Source organism: Stegostoma tigrinum, chromosome 14, assembly GCF_030684315.1.
Source record: "Stegostoma tigrinum isolate sSteTig4 chromosome 14, sSteTig4.hap1, whole genome shotgun sequence".
Lineage (NCBI taxonomy): Eukaryota > Metazoa > Chordata > Chondrichthyes > Orectolobiformes > Stegostomatidae > Stegostoma > Stegostoma tigrinum.
The window spans coordinates 8312105-8333238 of NC_081367.1; the positions used below are offsets into that span (position 1 = coordinate 8312105).

A 21134-nucleotide genomic window follows, 5' to 3' on the forward strand; every position below is an offset into this window, starting at 1 on the left:
GCATGGACTGTCACCAATATAGAGTAGACAATTACCTATACCTATTGAAAGCAAAATACTGCTCGCTGCTGGGAGTCTGAAACAAAAAACACCAAGTGCCAGAGAAACTGAGCAGAAGTCATGCTCAACTCAAAACTTAACATTTCTTTCAGCACAGATGCTGCCAGGCCTGCCGAGTTCCTCCAGCACATTCTGTTTTCATTCGCACTCTTGGGTGCAAAGTTATTTAAGAGTGAGTTCGTAAATCCTCAGTCACTGGTGGGTGAAGCTAAAAACTAACACAGTGTGGAGCTGGAGGAACGCAGCAGGCCAGGCAGCATCAGAGGAGCAGGAAAGTTGACGTTTTGAGTTGGGAAAGTCAAGTTTCCTCAGCCTATGGCATGGCTGGCTGTGTTATCTCGGACTCCAGCATCGGCAGTTCTGAAAGAATCAAGGAGAATTCCCTCAATGGGCCCATGGTTGCTTGCCAACAACTGAGAACAATTGGCAGTGCTTGGATCGGTCACACGCTATTAGTCGTTGCTACAAGCAATGATAAACCCACACTGTAATCAAGGCGTACCTACGTCCTGCTAACAGTTCGAACATAGTGATTAGCTTTCCATGATGATCATGAATGCCCAGTAAAACTAACTCGTTATTCTAATCAGCATGCTGCCTCAACCTCCACTCTAAGCAGAAAGGTCACTCAATTGCTAGCTGCAGGCTCTAATAATAGATCTTACATAACTGGGAGAGAAATTGGGAAGCTCATCATATTTTGTAATTACAAACCGCACTGCCTCAGCTTTGAAAATAAACCACTTAAATAATTAAAGACGAGAAGCTGAGTTGAGATAACTGAACACTTATTCCAACCCCTTCCCCCAATGCTCACTGCACATGAACAGCAAAGTCCAAACAGACATTCAAGCTGGAACCACAAGCTGCTTGCAGCTAAAGTTCGGAAAGATGGGGCAGATGTGTAGACTGTGAATTAAAATGACCACAACAACTTGCGACAGAGCTTCAGAAAAGGAGCGAAAATAATTTGGATGGAGGGAGGGGAAACAATAAAATGGTGACTGTTGGTAATTATGCATCCTCTCTGTGAGCCTACAGTGTACAGTCTATGATTCACCAGCCACACAAGCTTAGTGCTGATACCTAATCCATCACCCGGGCTGGAATTCAGAAGATTGTTGCAAAAGGTAAAGTCAGCATCATCCCACTGGACTTTAGGTCTGCCCTCTCATTACTAATTGTAACAGAAGCAGGTATTTGACCCATTAATTCTGTCCTGCTCAGTCAGCTTTCATCTTTGGCCTCAAATCCATTTGCCCAACTGCTCCCTGCATCCCAGTGTCCCCTGACTGATCAAAGATCTATCTCAAACTTAAACATACTCAGTCATGGAGTATCCAGAAACCTCCAGGGTAGAGAATTCCAAAGATTCACAGCTCTTTGTGTGAAGGTGCTTCTCCTCATCTCAGTCCTAAATGATTGAGCTTTTTATCCTGAGGCTGTGTACCCCTCCCTCTGTCTCTCAATTCCCCAGCCTGGGAAAACAATTTGTCCAGGTCTACCCCAGCAAGTTCCTTCAATATCTTAAACAGAAAGAGGAAGTATTGGGAATTCTCAGTGTGGTGGCATCTATGGAGTGAGGAATAACAGTTAGCTAATGAAAAGTAACAGAACATGGGACTTATTTGGAGCGGAAGTGTGATGGGTTTTATATCATTGAGGAGCAAGGAACAAAAAGGGAATGTCTGGGGTAGGGTGGAACAGTGGAGAGGCTGGATGATAATGGGCCAGAAGGCAAAAGGCGTGGCAATGGGTTTAGGAAAGAAACAAAGCATTGGTTCGGAGTGAGTGTCAATGAAAAAAATAAGGAAAAGCTCAGTTTGAAGGGAGAGAGATCCAAGATTTACACTGGAGGACAAAGTTCAACTTTTGGGTCCTGAAAGGTGTAAACTTCCCAACTGGAAATTGTGGGGGTCCTGCAGACAACACTGTACGTAACCAGAACACTGCACCAGTGCAAGGTCAGGGTGGGAGCAAGGTATGAAATTAAAATGGCAAGCAGCTGGAATGCTGGGACTATCCTTGCAAATGATGGTGCTTTGTAAAACAGTGACCCAGCCTGCATTGGATCTCCCCAGCGTAGAAACAATTATAAAGTGAGCAGCGAACACAGCACACAAGTTTAAAAGGAAATCAAGAGGGGACATGGACAGGGTGAATAGCCAAGGTATTTTCTCCAGGGTAGGACAGTCAAAAACTAGAGGGTGTAGGTTTAAGGCCAGAGGGGAAAGATTTAAAAAGGGGCAACATTTTCACTCAGGGGGTAGTGCGCACATGGAATGAATGGCCAGCGGAAGAAGTGGGGGCAGTTACAATTACATTTGGATGGGTACATGAATAGAAATGGGCTTAAGAGGGTTAAGGGCCAAATGCTGGCAAATGGGACTAGATTTATTCAAGTTATCTAGTTGGCACAGACAAGTTGGACAGAAGGGTGTGTTTCTGCACAGTATAACTCTACGACTCCAAGTATAAGCAAATTACTGCTTCAGCTTAGTTCTTCTCCTTCAGAATTCTTGTGTGTTTCAATGAAATCACCTCTCATTCTTCTGAACTTCAGAGATTAATGTGCATATTCCCAATGTATTCAGGCTCTAATGCTATCCTGAGATCAGACAAATTATTTCAAATCAAAAACAGAAGTTGCTGGAAAAGCTCAGAAGATCTGGCAGCAACCTCCAAGGAAGTGAGACCGGACCAGTCCGGAAACATTAACTCTGATTTCTCTTCACAGATGCTGCCAGACCTGCTGAGCTTTTCCACAACTTCTGCTTTTGCTTCTGATTTGCAGCATCTGAAGTTCTTCATAAATTATTTCAAATAATTGTTTATGTCAAAAGGTAACTGTTAGGGTAACTCTATTTGTGCAACTTGTAGAAACTACATGTTTTAAACTCATGATTTTACAGCAATTTTCCCGCACACAGTCATATGTTCTGATACAGCGATTATTCCCTGACATCGAAGAGTAAGAAATAGACAGGAAAGTCAAAGCCACAATCAGATCTTATCAAATGGGAAAGCTGGCTTGAGGAGTTAATTTGTAATCCATCCATTTCTAAGACTTGGTTCTATCGAGTGGCATCCCAGGTCTAAAGATTTAAGCTAAGTATCTCCACAAGGAGAAAGTGTGCTCCAGAGGAAGTGGTAGATGCAGGTTACAGTTAAAATGTTTAAAAGACATTTGGATATGTCCATGAGTAGGAAATGTTCGAAGGGATACAGGACAAGCACAGGCAGGTGGGAGTTGTTTAGTTTGGGATTATGGTTGGCATTAGGCTGGTTGGACCAAAGGGTCTGTTTCCATGGTATATGATTCTGTGACTGCACACAAATTCAATATTTGCCAATATAAGAATAACTTTGCTTCAAAAAAGAGTTACAGTTACATGGAGACTAGGCAAGTTGTGATTGTCCTTAGAGCAGATGCTGTTAGAGGTTAGTTTTAATAGAGGGGTTCAACATTTTGATGGATAACAAGAAATCATTCGCTTTGGCAGAAGAGCTACTAACCAAAAAGATACTAATGGAAGATAACTGACAACAGAATAGATAAGAAGTATTTTTTTACTGAACAAATTGTTACAAAATGGAGTGCATTTCCTGAAAGGATAGTGTTAAGTAGATTCCAAAGTAAGGGACCTGGATTTATACTTCAGAAGGCAAAATATCCAGGATGATGGTAACACAATGGGGCAAGTGAGAATATTTTCATAGCTGTTTCACAGAGCTGGCACGAGACTGATGGCCAAACATCTGTGCTAGAAGACTGCAAGAACAGGAAAAAAAAGTTTATTCACAGGATGAGGGCAACCCTGGTTAGGCCAACATTTATTGCCCATCCCTAGTTGCTTCGAGTGCAGTTAAGAGTCAACCACACTGCTGTGAGTATGGAGTCACATGTAAACCAAACCAGGTGAGGACAGCAGTTTCCTTCCCTAAGGGACATTAGTGAAACAGATCGGTTGTTCTGACAATCAATAACTGTTTCACGGTTACAATCAGACTCTTAATTCTAGAACTTCATTGAATTCCAATTTCACCGTGTGCCCTGGAAGGATTCGAACCTGGGTGCCCAGAACATTTCCTGGGAGTCTGAACTAACGGTCCAGCGATTGTAACACTCGGCCGTCACCTCCCCGATAACCTACAAAAAGACCCATTGGCTGGAGATGATTTTGAGATGGCAAAGCAATGCAATTATTCAGTACTGAATGTTTATTTCTTATTCATTTGTGTACTTTACAGCAGGTTTTTAGTCAAATTTTCCCTGGGTTCGACTCAAACTGGCTGGAAACCACAGATGTTTCTCAGCACTGTCAGTATTAACCAACAAGGCACAGCACACCAATAACATGGAACAACGGAAACACCATGGACTGGTGATATTGATAGTCCTGGTCAACTTGGTGACCAGCAACTTGACTTCATCATTCCTAAATCATTGCTGGATCAATAGCCTGAAGGTAGAGGGGAATCTCCTTCGGAACTGCACAGGCTACAGTACAATGGATTAAGAAATGAATCACGCTGCTTGGTTTGTTTATCCTCACCGAGCAACAAGGTATTCCGTATACAGTCATCTCAACCGGGTCTCTGCGTTAGATGTGCGATCAGCATTAGTTTGATTATTGTTGTGATTTACAGACTGAGTTCTTTTGGAGATGCGAATATCTTTATTACAGTCTCATGTGCATCCATAACACAACAAGTTCATTAAGGATCAATCAACTGTGGGGTGAGAAAGATATAATCCAACCTACCCATTACTAGGTACCCTTAGCACACATGCTAACCTGTTCAAATACAGGGTGAAATAATGGAGTGCCCTGCTAATTATAGGTTCCTTAGTATTGGCATGTCAAATAGCCAATCTTGGTGCTACTTAATCACCATGATATTTGTCTCCACTTGCCTTTCAAACATGTGTACAATACATGAGCAAAGGTAGACCATTCAGCCCCTTCAGCCTGTTCCACTTTTCAATAAGATCAAGCCTGACCCCTGTGTGGTTTGAATTCCACAGTTCCATCTGTTCGAGGTAGAAATGCATGTCTTTCAAACACTCAAATACAACAGCTCCAGAGATGCCTGATAGCAGGTGATGTCCTTTGGACTTTGTTAAACAAGGAAGCTAAGTACCCCTTTCAACTCTATTTTGAGTTCATCCCTCCCTTGATTCCTCCCTGTTTTCAATTTTGTTGCTGTTACACTGCCCAGGTTGACAGTGTTTGTAACTTGTTAACTGGGCGAATTAATAAATTGATATTGGGTTCCTCAGAAAGAAAACAGAGCTGAGTTCTTCTTCAGTGGGATGTTGGTCTTTGGGCAGGGAAAAAGTTCAAAAGGGAAAGGATGTTTGTAACACATTACAGATTTACAATAAAACCCTTCTAATCGGAGTGCGTTTGGCTCACTAACAGAGATATGTGTAGAAAATGGCATCCACCCGGATAGCCTTTGATTCCCTTGCCTAGCAAGAATCTATCCACGTCTGTCTTCAACAGGTGTTCCTTCTACACTGTCAAGACTGCCCGATGTTATCTAACACTTACACTTTGGGAGCATGGGGTGGGGTGGGGCTCCTCAATGAAAATAAATGAGATGGATCACTCCTACTCATCTTGCTAAAGCTTAGGAGCCTATAATTTCATTCGCCCAACACAGACCCGAAAATTCATCATTCAACAAAACAGCAATTCAGCAGAAAAAAAAGTCAGCAAGTACACTCAGCTACCTAATTATTTTTATTTACTTTGACATTTTATTCAAAATAACTTCTGGACATTCCTCACCTTGTGTCATAGTGTCATACAGAATGCAAACAGACCCTTCGGTCCAACTATTCGACGCCGATCATGTTCCCAAACTGAACTAGTTCCACTTGTCTGCATTTGGCCCATATCCCTCCAAAGCCTTCTGATTCACAGGCTTATCCAAATGTCTATTAAGTGTTGTAACTGTACCTGTATCCACCAGTCCCCCTCACAGTCCATTCCACTCATGAACCACTCTGCGCAAAATAAAAGTTGCTTCATATGTCCTTTTTTTAAATCTTTCTCCTCTCACTGTAAAAGTACGCCCCTCCAACCCACCCGTTTTGAACTCTCCGACCTCGGGGAAAAGATCCTTGCTATTCATCTTATCGATATCTCCTATGATTTTATCAACCTCCATAAGCTCGCCCATCAACCTCCTATGCCCCGGTGCAAAAAGTTCCAGCTGATCCAGCCTATTTTTATAACTCATACCCTTCATTCCAGGTAACATCCTAGAAAATCTTTTCTGAACTCTTTCCATTTTAATAATGCGCTTCTTATGGCACAACTGCACACGGTACTCCAGAAGAGGTCTCACCGACGTCCTGTATAACCTCAACCTGGTGCCCCAACTCCTAATGCACAACGATGTAAGGAAAGAAAGCTAAAATAATTAGCTAGAATTCCCATACTACAATCGAAGAGTGGTTGCTTCATCATTCACAAGGGTCAAGGTTCAGGACGATGGCCCACCCAAGCAGAGCTCTGCAACTTCAGGAGGGAAGGAGGAACAGCGAATGACCCAGATTTTTCCTCAAATTCAGCCAAGCAGGCACACCTCAAATCCAGGATTCCTGAACCACTACCATTTCTGACCAGTTCAGCCTACTCCCAGTAATCACCACCCCACCCTGCCAGCTCCATTGCAGGGGTGAGCAGTCCATTTTTCACTGCCCCTATAATTTTAGTGGTGCCAGGCCCCTCCAGTTGGAACAATGTGCTTTAAATGCCACTCAGAGGAGGCAGGAATCAGGAGGGATCCCAGTCCCAAATGAGGAACCAAAACAAAACAAAATCCCTGTCTCCTGAAATTCTTGCATTGAAATGCATAATACATATTGTGTTCTTTCACTTTCTATAGTCATGCTGCATTATAAATTAGATACAATTTAAGTGCTGTGATTAGTTGTACAATTTTGATCTGGAGAGGTAACTTGATCAGTGTAATCTAAGTATACTGGAGTACTTTACTCATGGAAAATGTATTATTACACATTCAAAACTAAAGAAAATAGGCTTTGGCAAAAGTTAATTGTCACAGTCTGAAGTGATCTAAATTTTTACAGCCCAAGGATATGACCAGAGTTGAAGGGTTTGAGCTATAGGGTGCGGCTGAAAAGCTGAATAGCTTTTTTCCCCTACAGTGTTGGAGGCGGAAGGGTGACTTTGTAGAGGTTCAAAACATTGTGAGGGGCATGGATAGGGTGAACAGGCAAGGCCTTTTCCCCAGGGTAGGGGAGACCAAAACTGGATCGCACAGGTTTAAAGGTGAAAGAGGAAAGATATAATAAGGTTTTGAGCGGCAACTTTTTCCACACAGAGTGTGGTGCGTGTATGGGATGAGCTACCAGAGGAAGTGGTGGAGGCTGGTACAATTACAGCATTTAAAATGTGTCTGGTTGTGTACACAAATAGGAAGGGTGTAGGGAATATGGGACAAATGCAGGCAATGGGACTAGGTCAGATTAGGGTGTCTGGTTGGTACGGATGAGTTGGGCTGAACGGTCTGTTTTGTTGCTGTATAACTTTTTTTTTAAAAGTGTAAATAAAGTAATTGCTCTGCAGTTTTTCCTTGTATTGAGAAAAAGAAATGTCTGCTTCACCATATCCCTGATTGACATATCATCTGGTGTAGTTGTGGGGAAAAAAAAGCAAAGCCATCTGTTTTTGAAATTTTAGCCAGCATCATTATTTGAGAGTTATGATCATTTACGATGATACCGGAGTCTATTGTGAATGTTTGGCTGAGTTTCAAAAGCTAGAAAACCACTGATCTCGACAAAGGGCCAACAGTAGCAGCACTAGGAGAAAGGGATCAAGATCAAACCTCAACTTCAGACAGGCAATGGGTAAGCAACACTGAATCAGTTTTAAGTCAGTTTCAACAGGTATTTTGATGCATTTTATTTCTTTAATGTGTTCAGTGAAGACGTTTGTTTTTACACCAAATTATCCACTGGATTTACATTGTTGAAATTATCTTTTTGAATGAGCTTTTCTTAAAAACAAATATGAGATTAGATTATTAGAAATCTATTGATTTAATAGATATTTTAAAGAAATGGCTCATGGATCTTCTCATAGGAATGAGTTGTATGAGAGGTCATGAGAAGGGAGAAGCGGGTATGGAAGGAATGTGAGGGGCAAGGAGAGGCATAAGAGTGCTGAGGGCTTTGGGGCCTAACACTCGTCATCCACCTCCTTGGACTTACCTAAGGAGATGGTGGATCCAAATCCATTCGAACCTGTCTCCCCACAGCAAAAACATAAAGCGTGAGGAAGCATTTATAATAAAACAGATCTGCCAACTTGGATGCTGACCTTCCCACCTTCTCTTAAAAACAATCGAGCCCAATGTGTTTGCTATACTGCGACAGGTTGGTGTCAAGAAGCTGGACAGCGAGACAGAATGTCAGTCTACTATCCCTCCGGGAAAAGCTGTTTGAAAATACAAAGATGGTTTAACAGCACAGTTAGTGCTGTTAGGGAGTATCATCACCCATGTAACATAATGGATTCAGGGTCAGCCTGAATCCCTACCATGTGGAAGCACGCCATTCGGCCCAGCAAGTGCACACCTACCCTCTGAAAATCCTCCCACCCAGACCAAACTCCCTACCCTATACTCTGTAACCCTGCATTTCCCATGGCTAGTCAACATAGCCTGCAAGTCCGTGAACACTAAGGGCAATTTAGCATGGTCAATCCACCTATACAACCTTTGGACTGCAGGAGAAAACCGGAGCACCTGGAGGAAACCCACGCAGACATGGGGAGAATGTGCAATCTCCACTCAGGCTGTCGCCTGAGGGTGGAATCGAACCCATGCCCCTGGAACTATGAGGTAGCAGTGTTAACCACTGAGCCACCGTGCCACCCCGTTCTTCAAGCAACAAATAAATATGACCCACCCTCATCTCCACATTAAGTTTAAAAAATTACATATGCCGTAAACTGCTCTCCTGTGGCTGCAGGGAATGGTTTCTCTCAGGAGGAGGAGGAGCTGAGAGGAATTTCCATGGGGATGTTGAGAGCCAGGAAGAATGCAAACAGCGAAACAGTTTCTATCGACAGAATGATCAAGGACCGGAGAACACAGCTGGAAGGTGGCTGGCCAAAGGGAGTGGGACTGATTTGTTCCTGAAGTGGGCAGACATGTGGCTGGATGGTCTCCTGTACTGTGACCATTTGACAGTGAATTTTTTTTTCAAACCATCCTTCCTGATTTATAAATCTTGTAAATGTCTTCAAGGCAGAGACTGATAAATTCCCGATCTCACAAGGAATTAAGGGCTATAGGGAGAGTGCGGGTAAGTGGAGTTGAAATGCCCATCAGCCCTGATTAAATGGTGGAGTGGACTTGATGGGCCGAATGGCCTTATTTCCACTCCTATGTCTTATGGTCTTACGATTTTCCCCATCCATTCCTCAAATTATTAATTCCTCAACCACTGCCGGTCCTTCGTCCAATCAGCCAACCACCTTATGTTGGCCAACGCAGAAGGTATTGGAGCTAAGGTCAAATACGTTGCCACTTAACAGTCACATTTTCCCTGCAGATTGACAGGGGAGCAATGAGATGCTGGACACGTCACTGATTTTTTTTTTCCCTTCCTCCCTATGGTTGCCCCAACTGTGATCAGAAAATTCCACTGGGAATCAAATCCGGGCCAATTACTGACCTTTGGTACTCATTACCACACTGTGCAATACATTTACCCAGCAGCACATCAGTCAGGCTTAGAAGGATCAAGTGAGCTTATAATAGCTATGCAGCTCTGTGCATTTCAAACATGCAACCAAATCGATAGCAACAGTCCTCTGTTGTAGGCCCCAAGCTATTCAAGATGTTTTCTAACAATGCTACCAGCTCCTGCACAAACTTGCCGAGATAGTTTAATACGTTTTTTTTTAAAAAGGTAGTGTTTGAAAAGCACTGCCATCTGATGAAAGGGAATTCAAAGCAGATCTTCAAGGAAAAGTAAGGGGAAGAAGAAAGGAATTCCGCCCTCTGACAAGGAGCCCTTTCTTCTCCATCCAGCTGATTAATTGGGGCTGACAAAACGTCAATCTTCAGGGAGATGTGAGGATGTGGGGGTGAAGCCAACAGTAGCAGCACTAGGAGAGATGGATCAAGATCAAACCTCAACTTCAGACAGGCAATGGGTGAGCAACACTGAATCAGTTTTGTACAGGATCATGATTACACCACTCAATGCCAGGCAAAAGTTATGGCATAAGCTAAAAGCCAGAAAATCACTTAACGATCGACTCCACATCCCACCACAGGGAAGTGAGGGCAACTATCCTGCTATTTGCCTTCAGTTCTACCCAGTACTGCAACGGGTTAGTTAGTTTGTTACTTAGTCAAAAAGTCACCTATAAACTGATTAAAATAGGCTTCAAAACTTGCAGACATGTGCCCTCTTGTCTGTGAACCTACTTGATATTACAGTCACATACAGGTGCTGTTCGAGGAGCTCATAGCCCTACCCCCTGTCTGAGTTTCTATTGCGGAGGCCAGGACTGTGGGGACCTGCAAATGGATGCAGTTTCTGAGAACCTTGTGCAGGAAAACAAAGATGACAAAAAAAACAGTAGTCTACAATTAGCCTTAGTGTCATGCCCCCATCTACAGTCCCAGCAGTAGTCTGTGTTGGAAAGAAAAGAATTAAGTATGTTTACATGATGCCATTTGGAACCTATTTAGGTGCTTAAAGTGGGAGATGTGGTGCCAAGCCACTTGAACCTGGATGGTGTCAAGCTTCTCTAGTGTTGTTGGGGCTGCGCTCATCCAGGCAAGTGGGGAGTATTCCATTACACTCCTGACTTGTGCCTTGTAGATAGTGGGCAGGCTGTGGGGAGTCAGGAGGTTACTTGTTACTTTACTTTAAAAGTTGCCTACTTTGTTACGCAGTTATGATCTGCAGTCCAAGTAGAAGCCAATTCAATATACACTTTTCAAAAGGAAATGGAACAAATGTTTGCAAAGGAAATGTTTCTTATGGAAGGGACAAGCAGAGGAATAGGGATAATTAAATCCCTTCCAAGGTGCTTGTTGAGCAAAATGGCATCCCTGGATGGTGCACCATTCTGTGATTGTACGGTCAATGAACCCCAGCTTTCAGACATTCTTGTGTCTGCAGTTTTACAGGTCAACCTGTTTGCAGGGCGGGACCAGCAATGTGCTCCTGCTGAGGTTGGCTGAGCAGGTAAACAAGGTGACTGCAACACTAATATATATTTGTGGTCCCACCTGATGACAGGTAGCCAACTGATGTAATGGCAGCTATTAGAGAGTTCAACGTGCTGAAACATGATTAGGTGTCTTCAGTTGAGACTGAAGAACAAACTCAGAACAGCCCCTCAAATGAGCATGAGGAACCAGGCTAACATTAAATGAAAAGGAGAGCCTTTTCTCAGATCTGGTGATGAAAAGACATGTCACCAATTTCCTTTCATTGCAATAGTGCCCCAAAGAGTCATATGTCTCTCTTGATTCCTCTTGGCATGCTGCAGCAATCATCCATAAATTATCAAAAGGTCACAAAATAACTTTTCACAAAGACTACACGCCTTCAAAATTTAACAGGGAGCGTCAGGAAAAGGGCAGTGACGGCCAAATGGAAGACATTTATGATAAGCCATGCATTAATACCAGTTAACATTTACTGGGATAGCAAAGGACAGCTACATCATCATCTTTCACAGACAATCTTGACACAAGGGTCATCTGTTTTGTCATGTGAATATTGAAAGGATTTCATAGCATTACTTAGAGAAAAGCCAAATGTGTTCTTGTTAGAACCAATATAACGAAAATAGTGACAACACAGTGTGGAGCTGGAGGAACACAGCAGGCCAGGCAGCATCAGAAGAATGGGAAAGCTGATGTTTCGGGTCAGCACCCTTCTTCAGAAAATAGGGAGGGGGAAGGGAGCTTGGAAATAAATAGAGAGAGGAGGGGTGATCCTGGGGAACGTAGGTGGGATGGTATAGGCGAAAACAAAAACAAAGTTCCTGGAAAAGCTCAGCGGGTCTGGCAACATTTGTGGAGGAGAAAACAGAGTTAACGTTTCAGGTCCGGTGACCGTTCCTCAGTTCTGAATTTAAAACTGGTGAATTCTATATTTAGGCCATCGGGCTGTAGGCTCCCGTGATGGAATGTGAGGTGTTGCACCTCCAGTTTGCAGGTGGTGTCAATGTGACACTGCAAGCAGGCCAGGATGCACATGTCACCCAGGGAGCTGGACGGGGAGTTGAAATGGTTGGCAACCAGACGGTGCTGTTGTTTGAGAATGAGAATAGTTTTGTTTATTCATAGAACGTGGACATCACCGGCTGGGCCAGCATTTATTGCCCTTCCAAGTGACTTACTACACTATTTCAGAGGGTGGTCACATCTAGGGTCTGACGTCACATCTAGGCCAGACCAGGTAAGGGCAGCAGATTTCCTTTCCCAAGGGCATTCATCAACTAGATGGGTATTTGAGGCAATTGACAGTTGTCATCATTGGATTAGCTTTTAATTCCAGACTTTTTTAATATTGAATTCAAATATCATCAAATATGATGGCACTCCAATCCATGTTCCCAGAGCATTATTCTTAGTGACATAACCACAATGCCGCACCCTTCCCTTCATTGCTGGTGTACATCATGTTTAACAATGACTGCACAGAAAAAAGAAATGTGCTGACGCAGGCTCGGAGGGCCGAAGGGCCTGTTCCTGCGCTGTATTGTTCTTTGTTCGTTGTTCGAAGAGTCTGTGCTACTGAGTACATCCAGAGAACAGTTTTAAAGGTCACAGTGAAAACAGATATTCACTTTTCCCACAATGTTTAGTCTCTGCTCACTCCTGATCCAGGCTTGTCTGTAGACAACTGCAGAAGCGTGCCAGAAGTAGAGCCAAAGGTCACCCAGAGTAAACACCTCTCACATTGTGTGCGTGAGAAAAAGAGAGTGAGAAAGAAAGACAGTGAGAGATGGTAAGAGTGACAGAATGTGGGACAAGTGTGGAGGATGTAGCCATTTATCACATATACTGCCTGTGAGGCCTTACTGTGAGAAAATTGGCTCCCACTTTATACGATCTAGAACAATAACCACACCTTGAAAGTAATTAACTAACTGTGAAGTGTTCCGGAACACCTTAAGGACCTCAACAACATCTATGTAAATACAGAAAGTCTACCTATGAGCTGGGCAGAGTGACAAAAAACAGCAAAATGGCAACAATTTGGGAGACTCCCCTTTCCCCTCTATTCCCCAGCCTCCCTGCCCCATCTCCAAATGCATTCAGACTTTTTTTTAGGAAAATTGAGTAAGTTTCAGCCTCTAGGTTAGTGTGCTGTACACAGAAGATTGGTACTGCCTCAGGAACAGACTGCTAACAGAAGCTAGAAATAACATCAAACACTCAGCAAGGTGTCAATAGTGTGTGCTCAAGGCATTTAATGCAAATTTTGTCAAAGCATTAAATTCCATGTTGATCTAAGCTGTCGACGAGTTGGATTGGTTTACCTTCTGAACTACCAAAGATTGATGCTTTGACGGCTCTGACAAAGACCTCCCCAAATGAACACACTCACCTGTTGGACATTTCTCTTCAGTTGCTGACTTTGACTTTCCACAACATTAGCCCTGAAAAGGTTCAGAAGCCAAAGTTGTTGGACCACCTTATCCACACATTATGTTCAATCCTGACACTGAGCTATGTGACCCCAGATTACTACCTTGGATGTTTTGGATTTAGCTCATCTTCTGCATGACATGGGGCGGCAGTGGGATAAAGAGAAGTGCTAGAACCCTAACTGGTGTGAGGGAGCATGGCTAAGAGCGAAAAGAAATCAGCAAGAATTCCCATCCTCAAGACTGGCAGAACCTTAGCGCATATCGATATCTCAAAAGAAAAGAGGGAGAACTTTTGAGCAGCAGAGTGCTTGAATAGTTCTAATGATCTCAATTTCTCTTTCTTTCTCCAGCCAAATATTTATAATATTTTGTATAGTTCACGTCAGAAACAGTTCACCTACTCTGACTTTTCATCAATTGGGAAAAGCATTCCCAGGAAGTAATAGAATCACGCAGCATGAAGGCAGGCCCTTTGTTCCAACTGATGTCACTCATTTTTCACGAGCTGGGCGAGAGCTTGTCCTATGCAACTTTACTAGAGCATCTTATTGACTGTGGACGTAAGGAGTTGGTTTGATACACTTTGGCTCATGGCTTTGGAATGGTCCTTACACCCAAGTATGAACATCAATTTCCAACGTGAAAAGAACGTCTCCATATACTGGAACAGTAAATCCTCAGAATGCCACTCTCCCACATTTACTCCTGGCATTGTGCCTCAATTGTTTTGTTGGCAGACTGGATGCCAAATTAGAAAACAGTGTGAGCCAATAACAATGGATGATTTGGTTTCTTGCTCTGACAAAAGCGCATCATTGCATTGAACCAATCCTGGCTAATCAATGTAGGATCCCCAGTCTGAGCACCACCGAGCCGATTCACTGACATGGCAGAGTTTGGCAATCCATTAATTACTGGCCGATAACAGAAGTCTGCTCTGGAGAGGTGCAAGTATGAGAAGCAAATTTTGACAGCCAAATGCCAAGAAATATTTCAAAGCATATTTTTTTTAAACATGAAAGCGGGAGCAAACAGCACGTTAGTTCATGCGCAATCAAGCAGAACATTTAAAACTATCCAAATCACTTGAACTGCTTGATTAGATTCCAGCCTGTAACTCCCTCCAGGTATCTGTTATTCTATGTATAATCACCTAAATTGTTTGATTAGATTCCAGTATGGAAACCTCTCTCAGTATCCATTGTTCTATGTATAAATAATTCAAACCTCTTGTGTGCAACTCACTCCAACCTATCCAATTTTTTACATCTGATTTCAGCTCATTGTTAGCCTTCTTGCTTTAAAGCCTAGACATACTGGCATTAGAGGCAGTCTCAGAAAGGTCAACTAGGCTAACACCAGGGATGGAGGGGCTGTCTTGGGAGGACAGGTTGATTAGATTGGGCCTGCATTGGAATATATTAGATCGAGTCGTGACCTCACGGTATTTTACAAAGATTCTTAAGAGGATTTGACAGGGTAGACACGGACAGGTGGTTTCCCCTTATGGGAGTGTCTAGGAGCAGAGGGCAAAATCTCAGAATAAGGAATCGCCCATCAAATATGGAATTCTTTACTGTTGAGGTTGGGTTGTTAAGTATATCCAAGACTAAAACAGGAAGATTTTTAAAACAGGAAGGAAATCAGGGACTACAAGGAAAAGGCAGGGAAGTGGAGTTGAGAGTTATCAGATTAGCTATGACCTGCAGAGAGGAAACAGCTACTAGGATTCAACCCAGAATATCTTACTCCGTAAGATGTAGGGGCAGAAGATGGCCATTCAGCCCATCGCTGGAGGGCCTCCTTCTACCCCTATACCTCATGGTCTCTGCGTGGCCCCCATAATCCTGTGACTCTGGTCCCTTTTGGCTTTGCCCAAGATCACGGACAATCTGCTGGTCGTCCAGAACTTACTGTCGAAGCTGTTGTGTTGCGTCGTAAGCATCATCTGCACCGTATGGCTGGCATTCCTCACCATTGCCTCAAATTCACTGAGACTCCGTTTGGCCAAGTTGTCCTCCATTTCGCTTGTGCAGCAGGTATAACCCTGTGGGCAGATCCGCAGGTGCTCTCCTGAAACACAACACACATCCAAAATGTGAGAATAAAGTTAGACGGTGTTATAGACCAGACCAAAGCCCCCCTAAAATATATTAAGAATGGCCCTAATTTTTTCTTACTTTAAAGGCAAGTGTAAGGCATTGCATTCTGGATGTAAATAGCTTGGTCAAACTATCAGTCTTGAAGCAAAATACACTATTCATACACTGTAGTTAAAATAAAACATAAGAAGGAAGAAATTAGAACAACAACTCTATTGGAAAACTTAACTGAATAATAGATTATTTAACCATGAAACAGTAACTGTTTCAATATTGTAGCATCCTAAAAACATACCCTTGGCAAAGGCAAATTCAGTGAAATAGATTGTCTCACTGGCAGTACAGGAGGGAAAATATCAAGAAAAAATTCAGTGTAGCAGGGAGAAATGTGCTATAGTGTCCAAACTCTGTTTCAAGAGCCCAACAACCATCACTGAAAAACTAAAACAAAAGGTCCTGATTCTGTGAGAGATTGATTCCACCCGTTTTTACTGTTCCAACTTTAAAAAAAAAACAAAGGTCTCACAAGCTGTTTATTGGATTCAAAAAGACAGCTTGCCTCCTCTGTTTTAAAACATCTCGTGAGAAATAAATGGACCAAATCCACCTCTTACAGCCGTAGTATCACCACAGTGGAGAGGCTGAAAACAACTAAAAGCTTTCTTAAAGCATTTTCAAATCTTCTCAAAATGTAATTTTCCAATAGCCCATTGGAGGTGAAGGCACACTCAAAGTTTTCTGTTCTTAGTAGTCCCAACAAAAGCATTATTAAAGGTGTTCAAAATGATAAGGAGCTCTGATGGCAATGATAGGGACAGGTTGCTTCCAGTGGAAGGAGCAGAGGGCAGGATTTAAGATCATTGGCAAAAAATCAATAGTGGGGCGGGGGGGGGGGGGGCGGTGGGAAAGTCAGAAGACATTTTAAAATAAAGACAAATGAATTGAAACGGTTCAGAACGTACTGCCTCTACCAATGTCAAAAGCAGGTTCAGCAAAAAAGAATTCAAGGGGAAATTTGATAAATACCCTTCTCAAGTAATGGGGGAAAAAAGGGTGAGTGTGATAAACTGGATAGCCTTAGGCCAATATCTGAATAATTTGTGATATGATGTGGTAAGTGTTTAATTATGTCTTACAATCAGTATAAATTTAAGGGCATTTTTATGAAATCATGACATTTAGAGCATGTTACCAGAAGGTCCAATAATTTCATACTTCATCTTACCTCAGATTACTTGAAGCATAGCATGATATTGAAAACACGCTGTTCTGTCGTAAACTACTAGCTTAATCCTAGCCCAGATACTTAATGTACCTCAGCAATATAATGGTTGCATTTAAAATGTTGATTACAATCAGTATCTGTTGGATTCTTCTACATCACAACATTCAGGCCCTATTTCTTACAATAGGGGAGATAACACAAACATTATCACAAGACAACACCCTACCAGAAACAAATATATTATGACAATTGCAAGAAGATGAATTAGATGCATTTGGGTCTCTTGTCAATTAGTTACTCCTACATTCCCAATTGTCATGCACTTACTGGGTAGGGCCTATATACACAACACCTTTAGACACTTTCAGAATCAAAAATTGAAAACAAACAGTTCACACATAGCTATCACCGAACTGGTTTGGGGACCAGATTGTTTAGTTTTTGATTAGTGTGGAAATTTCCAAAATGCATGTTCCTGCGCTGCTAACCAGACACATTACAAAAGACTGTATCAGAGATAATGGGAACTACAGATGCTGGAGAATCCGAGATAACCAAGTGTGGAGCTGGATAAACACAGCAGGCCAAGCAGCATCTTAGGAGCACAAAAGCTGATGTTCTTTGTTTTTCATCCTTCTTTGTCAAACTCCTTTTCTCCCCTCTTCTCAAGCAACTCCTAAAACACCAATTATATCTGGCAACTTCTCCAACTGTTTTGTTAAATCCGACTCTTCCAACAGGCATATGTAACACTAACGAGGAGGTATCATTCGTCACCTCTTCAAGCTACGTGCTAAATAATCATGGCACTTGTACCAACTCTTCATTGTATGTAGATTAGCACAAACAAACCTAATCTGTATGTTTTATGCGAACACTACATTATGTTACTGAGCCATGGGCTACTTAACATTAATTGTATTGAATATTCATTAGCAACAACATAGCTGAGCTACCCAGTAGTCCACCAACAAAAGACACTTAAATAACAGCAAAATACTGCAGGTGCTGGGAAATAAAACAAACAGCAAATGCTGGAGAAACTCAGCAGGTCTGGCAGCATCTGCGGAAAGAGAAACACAGATAACCGTTTTTGTCTGGTACAATTCTTCTTCAAAACTGCCAGTTCTGAAAGTCATACCAGACTGGAAACAATGTGTCCTCACAGACGATACCCGACCTGCACAGTTTTCCCAGCGTTCCCTGGGTAAAGGCATTTCGCTGGTCAGAGCTGTGGATCACAGGTTCAATCTTAGAGTTCATTCGTCTCATCCAGTGCAACTTGAGTTGTGGATATGGCCTTTAAGAGTAAGGGTCAGCTACTATCCCATTTCTGATGGTCACATAGTGACCCACACCGAAAGCACAAGTAAAAAGAAAACCCAAGCTTCCTTGCTCACAACTCACCACTCTCCCCACGATCTATTAACATACACTTTCTCTTTACTCACATTGCATCTAGGTATCCCAGGCTGATTCCTGGGATGGCAGGATGGCGATATGAAGGCAGACTAGATCAGTAATGCTATGTTCATCTCAGTTGAGAACAATCTGGAGGGGTTTCTCATAAAAGGCACAGATAGAATTCTAACATTAAACAGGGTAAACACAGGAAGGATGGTCCCAATGACCAAGTCATCTAGAAATCTGGTCATAGACTAAGGACATGGTGTAGGCCACAAAAGACAGAGGGGAAATGTCTTCTCCCAGAGGGTGGTGAGTCTGTGGAATTCTCTGCCACAGAAAGCGGTTGAGGTCAAAACGTGGAATGATTTCGAGGAGGAGTTGGATACAACTCTTAAGGCTAAAAGGGGTCAAAGTGTATGGATAGAAATCAGAAACAGGAATGTGAGTCGGATAATCAACCGTGATCGTATGGAATGGCGCAGCAGGCTCAAAGGACAGAATGGCCTATTCCTGCTCCTATTTTCAATATTTCCATCTGATGAAACTACTGTCATGCAGCACTTCCTGAAAGGTGTGGCTTGTGCGCGTACCGAGGAAAAATACTTGATGCCAGGTCTGTGGTCCTCTCCATCTCCCTTGTTGATAGGATGATAAACCCATGCACAGGACAAGTAGGGAATTTGCTACTTAGCAAATCTGTCGAATGGGCTTGTCATTCAGAAGGAATATTGGCTACTTCAAACTCAACACTTCAGCTTTACAAAAATCTGTCTGTGTGAAAAACCAGGTAGAAAATGTAAACACTGAAACATAATGCAGTGCAATAACCTGAACCTCTCACTTGGCAACATCCTTTCGACCCAACTGATGTGACAAATGCGGATGGAGGCGCAAGTTCAGTGGGGAATGGATTGGTGAGCACGTGGTACATGTTGGCTGTCAAGATTGACATGGCCCAAAGCAATTGCCTCAGATCATCTGTGATGACAGGGACAAAGAAGAATATAAGCATTAGCTTTATTGTCATATGTACTCACATGAGTACAGTGAAAAGTTTACAAGTCAGCACTTACAGCCCCATCTTAGGGGGAAAAGAATTAGAATAATAGAGGAATAAAAAGTCCATCAATAAACAAGGCAAACAGAATTAAGGAGGTCAGAATTAGTCATTCTAACCCTGGCCACACCAGGCTTCACCTCAAGGCCAGGAGTAGAGTCCACACTCAGGCCATGAGTGCGTGGTGACTTTCACCTCAGACATCACCAATGCTGCCCAAGGGAGAGAGGTAAAAACAAAAATTAAAAATAACACAAAATGGTAGAGAAAAAAAGTAAAGAAACGGACAGAGCAGACAGGCTCCAGATCAGCTCTGCCACCGTCTTGGAGAGTCGACCAAGAGATTTTAGTTTGTAGTCTCTGAGCCCAAAGTTTTTGAATTCTTCGATGGGTGCATTGGTTTGGCCATGTCAAAGGGCAGTGAAGAGTCACATTTGGATCAGACCTGGTTAGAAGAGTCTTCCACTACAAGGACATTAGTAAGCCAGATGGGGTTTCACGACAATCGATGTTAGTTTCATGGCCATCATTGTAGAGAGTCATAAATCAGGAATGGCAAACAAAGTAATTTAATTTAAAATCTCCCAGCTGCCCTGATGGGATCCAAACCTGTGTGTCCGGAGCATATTGCCGGGATGGCCAGTTTAGTAACATTGCTCTGGTCCCCCTGAAGATGTCGATCCTAATCACACTTGCACAGATGTGAGCACTCAATCTAGGTTCCAATACAATAGTGAGGCAGTGCATTGTTCATCCAAGAAGCCCAGACAGTGAAGGATTGTATAGAAGACAACCTTTACATGCTAGGATACTTATTTGCACTTACATATTCCAAGCATGAACTTGAGGTCATAAGGTGTAGGAGCGAGAGCAAGTCATTCAGCTCATGGATCCTCCTCCACCATTCAACAAGTTCACAACTGATTTGACAATTCTCAAAGATAATGGGAACTGCAGATGCTGGAGATTCCAAGATAATAAAATGTGAGGCTGGACGAACACAGCAGGCCAAGCAGCATCTCAGGAGCACAAAAGCTGACGTTTCGGGCCTAGACCCTTCATCAGAGAATTCTCAACTCCACTTTACCATAGATTCCTTCACTGTTTAAAAAATATGTGTCTCACCCCTAAATATACTTAATTACATAACCTCAGCAGTCCTCTGTAGTAAGGAATTCTATTGATTCATTGGCCTCAGAGAAGAAATTCCTCCTCATTTTTGTCTTAAACATCTTACTGTAAGATAAGAGTTTCTTAGACTCTCCCCAAAGTGGGAATAATCTTTTCATTTTTACACCGTCAAGTTACCCAAGGATCTTCTATGTTTCAATCAGGTTGTCTCTTATTCTTTTAAACTCCATTGAGTACAGGCCTGACATTCTTAACCTCTCCTCATAAGCCAGTCCCAGCAAGCCAGGGGTCAACCTTAGTGAACCTTCTCTGGACTGCCTCCAATGCCAGTATGTGTTTCCTCAGATAAGGTGCCCAAAATTGATCACAGTATTCTAGAACATGCTCTAACTAGTGCCTTGTGGAGATTTAGCAGAACCTCCTCACTTTTATATTTCATTCACTTTAACATAAATGCCCAACACTCCATGTGCCTT

General features: G+C 42.6%; 1 protein-coding gene across 1 annotated transcript in view; it reads right to left on the reverse strand.

Moving 5' to 3' along the window:
• Positions 1 to 21134, reverse strand: part of LOC125457962 (glypican-1-like) — a 186443-nt gene that overhangs the window by 98555 nt on the left and 66754 nt on the right. The window contains exon 2 of the mRNA XM_048542784.2: positions 15651 to 15809. Coding sequence (XP_048398741.1) covers positions 15651 to 15809 — 159 coding nt within the window. The remainder of the gene's footprint in view (positions 1 to 15650; positions 15810 to 21134) is intronic.